Here is a 14,593-nt window from a genome sequence, read left to right as displayed (position 1 = left end):
TTTTCAAATGACCCGGGCAACGCCGGGTACCCAAACTAGTTTTTAAAATAATTTTTTTTTAAAAAAAAAAACATTCTTGACTGAGTTTAACCCTATGTCGCTTCCCGATTACGTTCCGTATGGCGGGTGCCTTGCGTCTGACTGAGAAGCGGCTGCATATACTGTTAGCCGCCTAGAGTCCCTATTTTCGGGGAAAGGCGGGATAAAAAAGGAAGGAAACTAATAATATAGATAATATACAGAGAGAGAGTGGGGAACCATGGCAGCTTACCCTCCAAGGGGGCCCCCTCCGCCCAGATCAACGGCAGCAACAGAAACACCAGCCGTCCCTTCATGGCCGCCCGGAGGAAGAGCGGCCGTCGAAAGTGAAAGGGAAAATGTGTTGTCGAAGGCTTTCATGGCCGGGGTCACAGGGTTGTTGTATGTTTTCCGGGCTGTATTGCCATGTTCCAGAAGTGTTCTCTCCTGATGTTACGCCCACATCTATGGCAGGCATCCTCAGAGGTATACCTCACAACCTCTGAGGATGCCTGCCATAGATGTGGGCGTAACATCAGGAGAGAATACTTCTGGAACATGGCCATACAGCCCGGAAAACATACAACAACCCTGAAAGTGAAAAGGCTCAAGCGCGCCGGATTTTCCTCTCCTCAAGGAAAGGGCGGGCCTTCGTGAAGTCATCGTCCAGTGAAGACCCAAGCCCATGCATGAGGCAAAACATTGCTTCCCTTTGCTGCCAGGATGCTGGGCTGAGGCCGAAAGCGTGGCTCTGGCAGTGGGCGCCACCATTTAAGAGGGATCCCGAGAAACCGGAAGGTGTCCGGAGGAGGGCGAATGAAAGGACTCGGGAACCTGTGGGTGTTTTGGCTACAACACTCAGAAATCCCAGCCAGTTAGGCTGTTAGGATTTCTGGGAGTTGAAGGCCAAAATATCTGGGGAGAACCACTGGCTTAGAGAGCTGAGCATGTTTAACCTGCAGAAGAGAAGGTTGAGAAGAGATATGACAGCCATGTCTCAGTATTTGAGAGGATGCCCTAAAGAGGAGGCTTGATTTCTGCTGCCCTGCAGTGGGTTCAAATAACAGGAAAGGAGAGTCCACCTGAACATTTGGATGAACTTCCCTGATAGCAAGAACTGTTCAACAATGGAATATTCTTCTCTAGAGATTTTTATGCAGAGGCTGGATTGCCATCTGTTCGGAGTGCTTTGATTCTGCTTTTCTGGCATGGCGGAATGGGGTTGGACTGGTTGGTCCCTGTGCTGTCTTCCAACTCTATGTGTCAAACTCAAGGACTGGGTGATCATGTCTCCTCTCAAACTTCTCTTCTACAGGCTAAAGACACCCAGCTCTTTAATGTTATTTTATGTGGTCCGATGGCTCAGTGTGTTAAAGCACTGAGCTGCTGAACTTGCAGACCGAAAGGTTCCAGATTCAAATCCGGGAGCGGAGTGAGCGCCCGCTGTAAGCTCCAGCTTCTGCCAACCTAGCAGTTCGAAAACATGCAAATGTAAGTAGATCAATAGGTACTGCTCCGGCGGGAAGGTAACGGCATTCCATGCAGTCATGCCGACCACGTGACCTTGGAGGTGTCTACGGACAATGCCGGCACTTTGGCTTAGAAATGGAGATGAGCACCAACCCCCAGAGTCGGACACGACTGGACTTAACGTCAGGGGAAACCTTTACCTTACCCAGATGCTGGACTACAACTCTTGTATTCCTTATCATTAGACATCATGACTAGAGCTGATCAGAGTTGTGATACAGTAACATCTCAGTTTATTCTGTTTAGTCAGGGTAGTGGGGTCTGAATTAAGACAATTAGGTGTCTTGTGGATGTGATGCCTCACTTTAAAATGCCCTTTAACCTTTCCCCAGCCTCTAATGCCACAGGTGCTTTTGGGCTGTAATTTCCATCACCCCCAGTCTGCCTGACAGATAATCAGAACTTGTGAGAGTAACATCTGGGGACCTAAATTGGGTAAAAACTATAGAGTACAGTACTGTGTAAAAAAAATACAGTTGGCCTCACTGTATCCACGGATTCTCCATAGATTCAACATCCCTTTGAAGGCAACCATAAGATTAAATGAGAATGAGTTCTAGAGAGAGATGCTGGGCTCTTCCTGCCTCCTAGTGCTGTTGCACATAGTTCCTGTCCTTGTTGTTTGTCTTAGGATGAAAAGACCTATTTGAGCCAAATTTATCTCAAAAAGTACGCAGAGCTGGCAGCCCTGATTAGAAGTGTCTTGGAAGTGAAAGCCTAGTCTATTCATGATGTAAATGCAGTATTTCAGGCTTCTTTGCTCTTTCCAAAGACAATCACCAAAAGAGTTATTACAATGGACCCTGGGGGTCTCTTGTGGTCTGCTTCAACCCCCCTCCCCTTCCCCTGTAGATGTATAAATCAGTGGATGCTCAAATCCTGTTATATACAGTGGTGCCTCTTGTATACAATGCCAAAAACCCAAACGCGTGCCACACAACACCCAAGGCTGCAACAGGGAATGCCAACACATCAAGAGAGTATGCCAATACAGTACAGTAGAGTCTCACTTATCCAACATAAACGGGCCGGAAGAACGTTGGATAAGCAAATATGTTGGATAATAAGGAGGGATTAAGGAAAAGCCTATTACACATCAAATTAGGTTAGGATTTTACAAATTAAGCACCAAAGCATCATGTTTAACAAAAAATGTGACAGAAAAGGTAGTTCAATACGCAGTAATGCTATGTAGTAATTACTGTATTTATGAATTTAGCACCAAAATATCACGATATATTGAAAACATTGACTACAAAAATGCGTTGGATAATCCAGAATGTTGGATAAGTGAGTGTTGGATAAGTGAGACTCTACTGTATTGGCAAGTGACAAAATCAAGGTTTGCTTTTGAGAATTTATTTTTCTGAATATATTGGAGCAATTGTTGGTTAAACCAATGGGTACTGTAGACGTAGATCACCAACTAGATTCAATGTGTTGCTATCAGCATTACTGCAGGGTATGTTTACAGGTATACCCTACCATGAGCATGTATGCCCATATGGGATGGAGAAAGTGGAAACTGCCAAGTATGTCATTTTTACAATGTCACTTCTATAGGATATTCAATCTATTTTTATTACTCCCATTGTAAGGAAGGCCCCTGAGAAAAATGAAAAATATTATCTAAAACATCTAGATCAGTGTTTCTCAATCTTGTGGTTTCCCAGGTGTTTTGGCCTACAACTCCCAGAAATCCCAGCCATTTTACCAGCTGTTAAGATTTCTGAGAGTTGAAGGCCAAAACATCTGGGGACCCACAGGTTGAGAACCACTGCTCTAGAGGATAGGGATCCATCGATCACTTATAGAGTGGCTACGTTTTGTGTGGTAGCTATATAAATAAGGAAAGAGTTTGTGGAGGATTTTAGCGAATACAGATTTTATGTGTCATATATGATGCCGTGTAGATCGACTCCATATTATGGACTTCTTGCTTTTAATGTTGTGAATTTCCTAATATTAACACTTTAAAAAACTCTGTTTTTAGTGTTTTAAAGTTTTACACTCCTGGTCTGTGACCATAAGAATAACAATAATCACCAACTAGTGGTATAATTTTAAATGGTGGATCTCGCAGTGTTGTGAGAACATTTTTCCTCAAAACAATAAATGTGCCATGCCCTTATGCAGAAATCTTGAATCTTACTGCCTTTCTCCATAGTTATTAATGTCCTGGTATTTCTGATTGTCAGACCTTTCAATGCAGTTTTAAAATTGCGTCACAGAACCTTGCTCCACCCCCTTGTGCATATGGAATAACACAAGCTGGCAGCAACATAACAGAACACATTTTTAGCAGTGTGGATGTTGTAAATCCACATGCAACAGCAGCAGCACAAACAGAAAGTATAGTCTCAAACTTCAAACTGTGTCATCCGGATGCAGCCACAATTGGGCCTCATAAGAAAATGCCTATACTTCTGGCAAGTGAACAGCACAGTTTCAGAACTTGAAATTCATGAAATCTGACCTTGGGACAAAATATTCTCTTGTCCATTTGGAGCATCTCACTTGCTGGACTCGGTCTTGGGACACTTCCAATCAACAGTATGCCCTATCTTTGTCTTTAAATACAAATAGAAAGCAGTGTGTGTTGATGCTTCTCCAGATGGCAGAGAAGCTTTCATTTGTTGGTGGGTTGTCTAGCAATCTGAAAAAAGGGGTTATTGAAGTGCACCATAGTAACACCCTTGTCATCCCAAACTCCTCCTACCAGCTCATTCCTGGGACTGAATCGATTCTCTACACACATGAATATCGCAAACAAGGCAAGAGGCAACTCTCTAAATTCCCTCATCCCAGAGTTTCCAGACCTGTGGATCATTAACCGAGACAAAATCAACTCGGAAACTGGACTTGAATTCACATTTCCTTCCGTTCTAAGTGGATATATAAGCTACAACTGTATTGAAGAATCTGGATATAAAATTGGCTATGGCCCCAAGCAGATGGCCTGTTTTAACTTTCACACTACAACTGCTTTTCATTTTCGCTGATGCAGGTAAGCAAAGTTCTGACAGAAATTCAAATGATAAATATAGAGGGACAGGATGAACCAATTGGTAATTTCAGTGTGTTAAAAAGCCGTATGCAGATAGCAATTTATATGCAGTTCCAGCCACTTAATGCCTGTTTTGAGTAAACTGGTGGAAAACATAATGAAAGATAGGTTATAAATCACAGAAGAACAGGAGAGGCGTTGCAGAAGAAAAGTCAGTATGTTTTTTTGCAATGATCTCTTATCTCATCATGCCATTTCTTTATGGATTGATAGGGAAGGCCAATATGGTAATGCAGAAATTTCCAGACTGTGTTGTGACATTAATATGTTGCACAAACTTGACAAGAAATGGTAAAAATCTAGAAAATGTATGTTATCTTACAAATCATACATTTTGAAAATATAGATGCAGTGTGTTTCATGAGATGTGTTGTGTCCCATACATTTTGTTATCACAGTTTATTAATGTGGCCATATCTCCTATAAGGGAGTAGATTAACCCCCAGATTGCCAGTACAACTGAATGCGTATCGCAAAACTATTAATGTCTAAAAAGTGTGTCACCAACATGAAATATGTGGAAATTTCTGGCATAGTGGTTTGAGTGTTGGACTGCAACTCTCAGGGATGGAATCTGTGGTTGGCCTTTAAACCCACTGTTTAGCCTTGAGCAAGCTATGCTCTGAGCCTCAAAGGAAAATAAGTGCAACCCCTCCCTAACAAATCTTGCCAAGAACCCCCTGTGACTTGGTGCCATGAATCAGAAACAACCTGAAGGTTCACAACAACAAAGACCAAATCCTCCTTGAATTGTTTAGATCAGGAGTCCGCAAACTAAGGTTCGTGAGTTGGATGTGGCCCTGCAAGGCCATTTACCTGCCACCCACCCTAAACTTTAGACTTAGGGTTGCTCTAAGCCTGAAATTACTTGAAGGCACACAACAAAAACAACAATCCTAACTTGACTATCTCATCAGCTAAAAGCCAAACCACACTTCCCATTGAAATGCTTGTAAATGTATGTTGGTTAAAATTGTTCTTCATTTTAAATATTATATTGTTGTTCCATGGATTTTTGAACTCCAAATAAAATGTGCACAGGAATTTGTTCATTTTTTCCAAACTATAGTCTGGCCCCATGAACTGGCCTTCTGCTTAAGAACCCCTGGTTTATTATTATTATTATTATTATTATTATTATTATTATTATTATTACTATTATTATCCCCTGGTTTTATTATTATTATTATTATTATTATTATTATTGATTTTATTGATATCCTACCTTTCTCCCTGTGAGGACTCAAGGTGGCTAAGAATTCCACACTAGACAAGTTTAAAAATTGCAATACAAAATATTAAAAAACAATTAAATAGTAACAGTTTGGTAAAACAGAATTAAAATACAATAAATACATTTAAAATAGCTTAAAATGGTTTAGACTTTGCGAAAGCATCGGACAAACTTAGCAGTAATTACTAAGGGGATTCTTCAGGGTTTTTTGACTCCCAGCAGTTCTTGCATTCTAAAAAAGGTGCACATTTATTGTAGCCCTCTTCATTTACTTGAGCATTTAGATCTCAACTCTGTATGATGAAGTTGAACTCAGGCACCATTTTAGTGCACCAGGAGAACTTTACAAGCAGGTGTCATGCTTGGCAGCCACTTTCAAGTAAGTTTTAGGGGCTAAATTCGGGGTGAGGGGGTGGCTTCCTTCTATTCTGATTTTACACGCACCAAAGCAGTTTACGTTAACCCACTGGTTCTCAACCTGTGGGTCCCCAGATGTTTTGGCCTTCAACTCCCAGAAATCTTAACAGCTGGAAAACTGGCTGGGATTTCTGGGAGTTGTAGTGATGAGGAACAGAAAAATATGGATTTTTAGACATATATTGTATGCACATTAGAAGCAGTGTAATGTAGGAAAATCAGACTTTCTCTGTGTTAGATTTTAGGGATGCACAAGCTGACAGGACAGGGGGGAGAAGGGGGGCCTGTTATCTATACATTCCAGTGTGAATTGGTTCCAAGTACAGCTAATGGAAGGAAAGCTGACTCCTCCCCCTCCCTTTTGACAAGGGCCCCTGATTAATGTACTATAGCTGAGCCGTGGTGTCTGTAACTTGCTACAGGCTTTTAAGAGTGCTTAGATAGGAAACTGATTGTGCATATTTATGCCCATGTATGTAAGCATGTGAAGTGCTTACACTAATGACAAGATGTATGTAGAAGCATGTTCTTTGTCTGAAAATGTATAAAAGGCAATGTCAACGTCTTGATTGGGGCTCTGGTTTTCTTTCAAAAGAGATTCCACTTCCAGAGTCTTCAGCTGAATATAATAAACCGGACTTTTTGGCCTCTCAAAGGATCTCTCTTGGTGTTATCTCTCCCGTCATCTATATCAGTAGGCCAAAACACCTGGGGACCCACAGGCTGAGAACCACTGCTGGTTTAACCCATTCCGGTGTGGGTTTTAGCAATGTGTGGAGGCGCCCTTGACATCTGTCATACTCATAGTGTTTTGCACTTGATATATACAGAGAAAGTATATTGATTCTTTTATTACAATAGTGCTTTGATTGTGATTTTCCTAAATGGCAGAGGGTTGCACTGGGTGGCACTTGTGGTCTATTCCAACTCCATGATTCTATGATTTTACAATAATGCAATATCACTTTTACAATACATATCATGAATTGTGGGGACCTAGAAGAAGGTAGGTTTATTTGGAAAGACTTGCTGTAATCTCAGAAGATGTTTTCACAGCACAGGTGTGACCATTGCTTTGTTGTTAGCAAAATTATTATATCCTTTACAGAAATTATGGTGAAGTCCACAAATACAAAGTAACATGTACAGTATTTCATTGGAAAGATATACAGGGCTGCTTAGAAAGTCGATTACAGATTATGAGAATTCGCTTTCCATTTTTCCTTTACACATGCTCATATAGCAGTGCTCAAGTGAGTGCAAAATGTTTTAAAGGCCAAAGTAAAATGAAGTAAATACATGGGCATTTGAATGAGGAAGAATTTCAAAGTCAAGTGCTTTAAAAATATGAAGGCATGAACTGAAAGGGTTTTTTTTTTAAATAATGCAAAGGATCGTGTTTAATTTTTCTTTTGAACAATTAAACACACTGGAACACAAATGTATTAAAATAAGAATTAGAAACCTGGACTTCAGAAGTAACATCATACATATTCATATATTCATCAAGAGTATGTGTGGGGGCCAAAACTATATATTTTAGTATGACCTGCAGAGAGGAAAGCACCAGTACTGTCACATTGCCATTTTCCCAGCCAGGCATTGAAAAAGACAAGAAGTGGGGGCACAGCAGGAAAAGCAGAGAATGGCAGTGTCTCTTTTCAGTTCTCCCAGGACATACTAAGCTTTGCCCCTTTTGCCATTCCAGTCAAAGAAGGGAACAGGTTAAAGCACAGTATTTACACTGACTTGTGGATACATTGACCCAAGTTTTGGGGGTTGATCAGTATTCGTCATACTCACTTATATCCATTGTGGGACAATACAAGGACGGAGTGATTTTGGTTTGATTTGGCTGTGGTGAGAGAGTTAAGATTGCCTTTATTTTTGCAATCTGCTAGAAGTTACAGTTAGTAACTGGAGAAGAGAAACAAGGAATTAACCATTTCTTTCTTTTCACTGCAGCTAAAGGAAAGGAAAAAGGAAAGGGGGATAACCAGTGGGTAGAAACTCAACCTATCCTTTGTTTGACACACACACATTTCTGGTAATACCCTAAAACTCTGATGTAACCTGATTGGATCTGGCATCACTCCAGTTAAAACAGGTTCTGTATCAAATGAATACTAAACCACACCCTTGGCCATGGTCTTGCCCAGTAGCCTATCTCTTCCTGATTTTTATGTTAGAACATATCAGAAAGACAAATCTTTATACCTAAAGCTCTTCTTTGGGTACCTTTGTACTGTAGAATTAATGCAGTTTGACACCACGTTGACTGCCATGGTTCAGTGCTATGGAATCCCAGGAGTTGTGCTTTAATTAATTAATGTATAGGGGAGAAGTACTTTGGTGGAGAAGTACTTTGGTGAGGTACCAGCACTCTTTGGCAGAGAAGGATACTGACTTTGTCAAACTACGGCTCCAATGATTCCATAGCATTGAGCCACTGTAATTAAAGGAATGTAAATTGTGGTGATTCTAGAGTGTACATGTGCCCTTTGATGCCAAGTGAAGGAAAGGGCCCATCAGTTATCATACTTTCTAAGCTTTCATTGAAATAGTGACCAGAAGAAAAGAGAGTCAAAAAAATCTCAACAGAAGACCAGATGCTAAAACTTCACACCTTGAACTTTAATGTATTGTGCCATACCTACCTTTCCCATAACGTTTTCAGCATCCTATCCTTGAGAGAATAGAGAGCACAGTACTAATAGCAAATGGAGCGGCAATGGTAACTTGTCTGCATGTTCGTTTTCAGGCCAGCAGTCAGCAATAACTTGTTGGGTGTTTGATGTAATAAGTAAGCATTTCCCTTTTTAAAAAGTAACATTCTAGGTTACTTTTCAAAGTAAAATTGAAGGTAAAAGGAGAGCTTTATACCAGAACTGGCCAAACTGTGGGCACTGGATGAATGTAGCCCTTGGTCTGAGCCCTCTGAAAACACAGATCTTAATGAATCCACTCTTTTGAAACTCTTGGCAGAGGGAGTTGGCCCTTCCACACCTGAGCCTGAAAATAAGAGTTATTTGAAAGCAGACACCTCACAGTAATTTTCCTTTGAAACCAGGTCCCTGCTCAGATTGGGGCTGCCCTCCCTGTCAAAGCAGGGAGGTAGGGCGATTTTGCCCTCATGATGGCACCAATGTATCTGGATATTGTAATTAATACTGGGAACCGCAAAATCATCAAGCTGGAGGGGTTTCAAAGGATCAGCTAGTCTAACCCTTGCCAATATGAAGAACAGGCTTACATACGAGACAGCATACTTTTGCCCAAACAAGGGGTGGGTACAGAAGTAGTAAAATATGCCGGTCCTCAGACTGCAATCTTGATTCTTCCCAGAAGATTGTGACAAGTCCAAAGTCCTTGCACTTCAAAGTCCAAAAGCTTGAGAACTTCAACACCTCTTTGTGTGAAGTAATAGAAGACACACCATGAAATACAGGCAATCAAAACTGATCTCTGTCATTCAAAACACTCATAAATGATGTCTGGAAATGTATATTCCATTTAATACATAATATCTGGATTTTCTTCATTTCAGAATCTGAAACTATCAAGGCAAGTGAAGGATGCACTGACTTCCAGTCTGCAAGTTTACTGAGGGGTAGTAATCTCAAAGTGCAGTTTCTTCTATTCCCGTCTTCAAACCCAAGATGTGGACAGCTGCTCTTAGTAAGTGAGGCTATTCAAAACTCCAGCTTCAACACCAGCTTGGGGACCAAAATAATCATCCACGGTTTCAGGTACAGTCACACAAAAGGAAACAAACTTCTCTTGCACAAACTACAGGACCAAAAGAAGGAGGAGATTGGTGACAACCAAAATCTAATGGGTTTGTCATATTGTAACCAAGATATGGAGCTAAAACATGCTCACCAGTCTTTCTGTCACCGAATTTTTATATATTATTTATTTCAGGATTACCACTTCCAGCATACTGTAGCTCACAACATATTAAGGCACACCATATCAAAATCATACTATAAAATGTAACATAGCCAAAAATATAATGGTATTAATAATAATAATAATAATAATAATAATAATAATCCCCCCCGCAGGTGCCACCTTGACGTGGTGGGGGGGCTTAGCTGCTCCAATGATGACTGAGGGCTGTGCTAGCGGTAGTGTAACTACCGGCAGGTCCAACCAAGCCAGAGAGGCCTCAGCTGAGGAGCACAACCAAGAGCACCTAACCCATTAGCATTATGGAGAATCAAACCCAAACGAAGTCTATACTGGCTCGGTCGTCGCCCAGGATAAAAAGGACCGCGGTGGATGCTGCTGATTCTGGACATCCATCGACAAGTGGGCTACGGAATCACCAAACCCCAAATGAACAGTCACAGAAGCGGCAAAAATATACAATGCCAGAAAACCGCACAATTATGAAATGCTACTACAAATCTGAACCTCAAAGGCGTGGCTACCAAAAAAGGATGCATCAGCTATGGAAACAAGAGTACCCTGACTCACAGATAACAGAACCCCGACTGGCTGACCAACGAAGATTCATAATCAGAAACAAAGTGTTCAGTGAAGTTGAACTCGAAGAAATCCAGAAAATTTGCAAAGTAGATTACCATCAGACCACAGCACAGACAGCAGCAGAGACTCCGGCAACACTTGGAATGGTGGAACAGATTGAACCAGAAGAAAGTGTGGCGCTTTTGCAAGAATTTGAGGAACCAGCACTTGAAACATCTGTTGAACCACCAGGAACCTTGACAGCAAGACAACAAGAGCTCAAGGATAAGATCATGGCTCATGCTGCAGCAAATGCAATAAGACAGCGGCTCCCAACTCTAAAAACAGTGCCCAAGAGACACCTAGCGCCTCTCATGAAAGATGTGAATGCAGCACTCTCCACTGTCCAAATAACATCAATTAAACAAACAAACCAGTTTGCCTACAGTGCAGCAGTGATAGTAACAGAAGAACTTGGGCTCCTACAACCAAGGCAGCCCCAAAGAAAATCGACTGGAAAACCAAAGTGGAAGGTCAGGCTAGAGTTGAAAATCAAGAAACTTAGATCAGATGCAAGTAACCTGAAAAATATGAAAGAGAGGAAACTGAAGAATGACAAAATCAAGCAATACCTGATCCGAAAGTACTGGCTGAACACCAGAAAAATTGAAGAAGCTTTGGAAATCGTGAAAGAACAAATTACAGCAACAGCCAGAAAAATTGAAAGGTATGAAGCCAGAATCATCCAGTACAGACAAAATCAACTGTTTCAATCAGACCAAAGACGGTTCTACCAGAGTCTGAACCAAACAACAGACACAGTAACCATAAAGCCAGAGAAAACTGCAACAACAAAGTTCTGGAAAGAACTTTGGGAAAATAATAAAAACTACAACAAAAACGCTGGGTGGATAAAGGAGTTTGAAGGAAAATTCTCACAGAACAAAATGGAACTGATGGAAATAACAACTGAAATGATCAGCAAACGAGTGCAAAAAGTCAAGAACTGGACATTGCCTGGTAGTGATCAACTTCATGGATTTTGGCTCAAACATCTGATTAGTTTACATGGAAAAATGGCCCAACAATTCAATGAGATGCTGCAGAAAGGAAGTATCAGTGAATGGCTAACAACTGGAAGAACATACCTGATACAAAAGGATCCAGCAAAAGGAGCAGCACCAGGAAACTACAGGCCAATAACGTGTCTGCCCACTATGTTTAAACTACTGACTGGCATCATAGCTGACAGAATTCAAGACTATCTTGAAGAAAAAAACATCTTACCAGATGAACAGAAAGGCAACAAACGGAAAAGCAGGGGCACAAAAGACCAGTTATTGATTGACAAAATGATTCTGGAGAACTGTAAGAGCCGAAAAGCTAATCTTCACATGACGTGGATTGACTACAAAAAGGCCTTTGACTCACTCCCACACAGCTGGATCATCAAGTGCCTGGACGCCATCGGGATTTGTAAAACAGTTGGCACCTTCATTGAAAACATGATGGAGCACTGGAAAACTGAACTGTTTGTTGGAAATGAAAGCTATGGACTTGTCAACATCAGGAGAGGAATTTTCCAGGGAGATTCATTATCCCCTCTGCTTTTCATTATTGCCATGATCCCTCTGTCAACAATCTTACAAAAAACAAATCTCGGCTATCAAATATCTAAGAATTCTCACAAAATTTCACATTTGATGTACATGGATGACCTGAAGCTATATGGGAAAACGGAAACTGAAATCCAGTCTCTGACCAACACTGTCCGAATTTTTAGCACTGATATCAACATGGAGTTTGGTTTGGACAAATGTTCGACAGTGGCATTGAAGAAGGGAAAAATCATTGAAAGTGAGGGCATAAATATGCCCAATGGCCAAACAATAAAGTGTCACCAGCCAGAGGCCTATAAATATCTGGGCATACTACAGCTGGACAACATCAAGCATGAACATGTGAAAACTGTGGTCAGTAAAGAATACACACAAAGGGTCAGAAAAATTCTCAAAAGCAAGCTCAATGGAGGCAACACCATCAAGGCCATAAACACCTGGGCCATACCTGTCATAAGATATACTGCTGGCATTATAAATTGGACACAGGTGGAACTGGACAATTTGGACAGAAAAACAAGAAAACTCATGACCATTCATCATTCACTGCACCCTCGCAGTGATGTTGACCGGCTATATCTGCCTAGAAGATCAGGGGGCAGAGGACTCTTACAAGTAAAGCAAGCAGTCAAAGAAGAAGAACATGCCCTGGCAGAATATGTCAAGCAAAGTGAAGAACCTGCTTTGATTGAAGTCAAAAATCAGAAACTCCTCAAAACACAGCAGACAAAAAACCAGTACAAGAAAACCGCACTACAAACTAGAGCTGACAGCTGGCACAACAAAACACTGCATGGAAAGTTCCTTGACAAAATTGAAGGAAAAGCTGATAAGGAGAAGACCTGGCTCTGGCTCACGAATGGGACCCTGAAGAAGGAGACAGAAGGCCTGATCCTTGCAGCCCAGGAGCAAGCCATCAGAACAAATGCAATTAAGGCCAAGACTGAAAAATCAGCTGATGACCCAAAATGCAGACTGTGCAAGGAAACCGACGAAACCATTGATCATATCCTCAGCTGCTGTAAGAAAATCGCACAGACAGACTACAAACAGAGGCACAACTATGTGGCCCAAATGATTCATTGGAACTTATGCCTCAAGTACCACCTCCCAGCAGCAAAGAACTGGTGGGATCACAAACCTGCAAAAGTATTGGAAAATGAACATGCAAAGATACTGTGGGACTTCCGAAACCAGACTGACAAAGTTCTGGAACACAACACACCAGACATCACAGTTGTAGAAAAGAACAAGGTTTGGATCATTGATGTTGCCATCCCAGGTGACAGTCGCATAGATGAAAAACAACAGGAAAAACTCAGCCGCTATCAGGACCTCAAGATTGAACTTCAAAGACTCTGGCAGAAACCAGTACAGGTGGTCCCGGTGGTGATGGGCACACTGGGTGCTGTGCCAAAAGATCTCAGCCGGCATTTGGAAACAATAGACATTGACAAAATCACCATCTGCCAACTGCAAAAGGCCACCCTACTGGGATCTGCACACATCATCAGAAAATACATCACACAGTCCTAGACACTTGGGAAGTGTTCGACTTGTGGTTTTGCGAAACGAAATCCAGCATATCTATCTTGTTTGCTGTGCCATACAACGTTGTTGTGTTGATAATAATAATAATAATAATACATTTATTACTTGCCTCTCCCTGCGGCTTGAGGCTGGATACAACATAATTAAACAAGAGATAAAACATTAAAAGGCATATAACAAGTTACAAAAATTAAAATCCAAGTTAAAATCCATTGATAAAATGAAGATTAAAATTCACAAGTTAAAACTGATCGTTTAGAGATAAGAGAATAAATAGTAATTGCAGAATAATGAAGGCATGGGATCCTTCAATAATGAAACAAAACCTTTAGGATACTCCTCAAAACCAATCCATGACTAGGGGTGCGAGCAAGTATTTCCGTAGGTAGAGTATTTTGGGTAGTCATGATTCTCTATACTCAGCTGCCGTCTTTGAGCTCCTGGACCACTGTTATCAGTCTAACTACACTGGCAATATGGTTATACCAGCACAGAACTCCTGAAAACAAGATGTATTCAAATTGTAGTAGTAAGTACCTACTGTGTGAATCGATCATGGCTGTAAAACTTTGTGTTCTTCATCCTTGTAGGCAAGAACAAGTAACACTCTTATTATACTGTCCACTGTACACGAATGAAGTTTTCTCAGAAATTCCCACTATCTGCACTCCAGAAAGTCCTTGG

General features: G+C 41.1%; 2 protein-coding genes across 10 annotated transcripts in view; one reads left to right on the top strand and one right to left on the bottom strand.

Moving 5' to 3' along the window:
• The window catches only part of LOC100564742 (uncharacterized), a 36,892-nt gene extending 36,406 nt beyond the window's left edge, over positions 1–486 (bottom strand). For 2 of the 5 annotated variants that reach the window (XM_062971341.1, XM_062971343.1), the window contains exon 1: positions 272–481. In XM_062971341.1, coding sequence (XP_062827411.1) covers positions 272–399 — 128 coding nt within the window. In that variant the 5' untranslated portion in view covers positions 400–481. Of the gene's footprint in view, positions 1–271 lie in introns of all 5 variants that reach the window. The other 3 variants (XM_062971344.1, XM_062971342.1, XM_008119745.3) reach the window with 3 other exon arrangements.
• A 238-nt stretch (positions 487–724) lies between these two features.
• Positions 725–14,593, top strand: part of pla1a (phospholipase A1 member A) — a 34,583-nt gene continuing 20,714 nt past the window's right edge. The window contains exons 1-3 of one of the 5 annotated variants that reach the window (XM_062971347.1): positions 725–1,509; positions 4,271–4,555; positions 9,814–10,015. In XM_062971347.1, the coding sequence (XP_062827417.1) occupies positions 4,489–4,555; positions 9,814–10,015 (269 nt within the window). In that variant the 5' untranslated portion in view covers positions 725–1,509; positions 4,271–4,488. Of the gene's footprint in view, positions 1,510–4,132; positions 4,556–9,810; positions 10,016–14,593 lie in introns of those variants that run through there. The other 4 variants (XM_003226779.4, XM_062971349.1, XM_062971346.1 and 1 more) reach the window with 4 other exon arrangements.

Source organism: Anolis carolinensis, chromosome 2 (assembly GCF_035594765.1).
Source record: "Anolis carolinensis isolate JA03-04 chromosome 2, rAnoCar3.1.pri, whole genome shotgun sequence".
Taxonomy (NCBI): Eukaryota; Metazoa; Chordata; class Lepidosauria; order Squamata; family Dactyloidae; genus Anolis; species Anolis carolinensis.
Note: the sequence above shows the minus strand (reverse complement) of the source record. Positions and strands in the feature narration are given on the sequence as shown.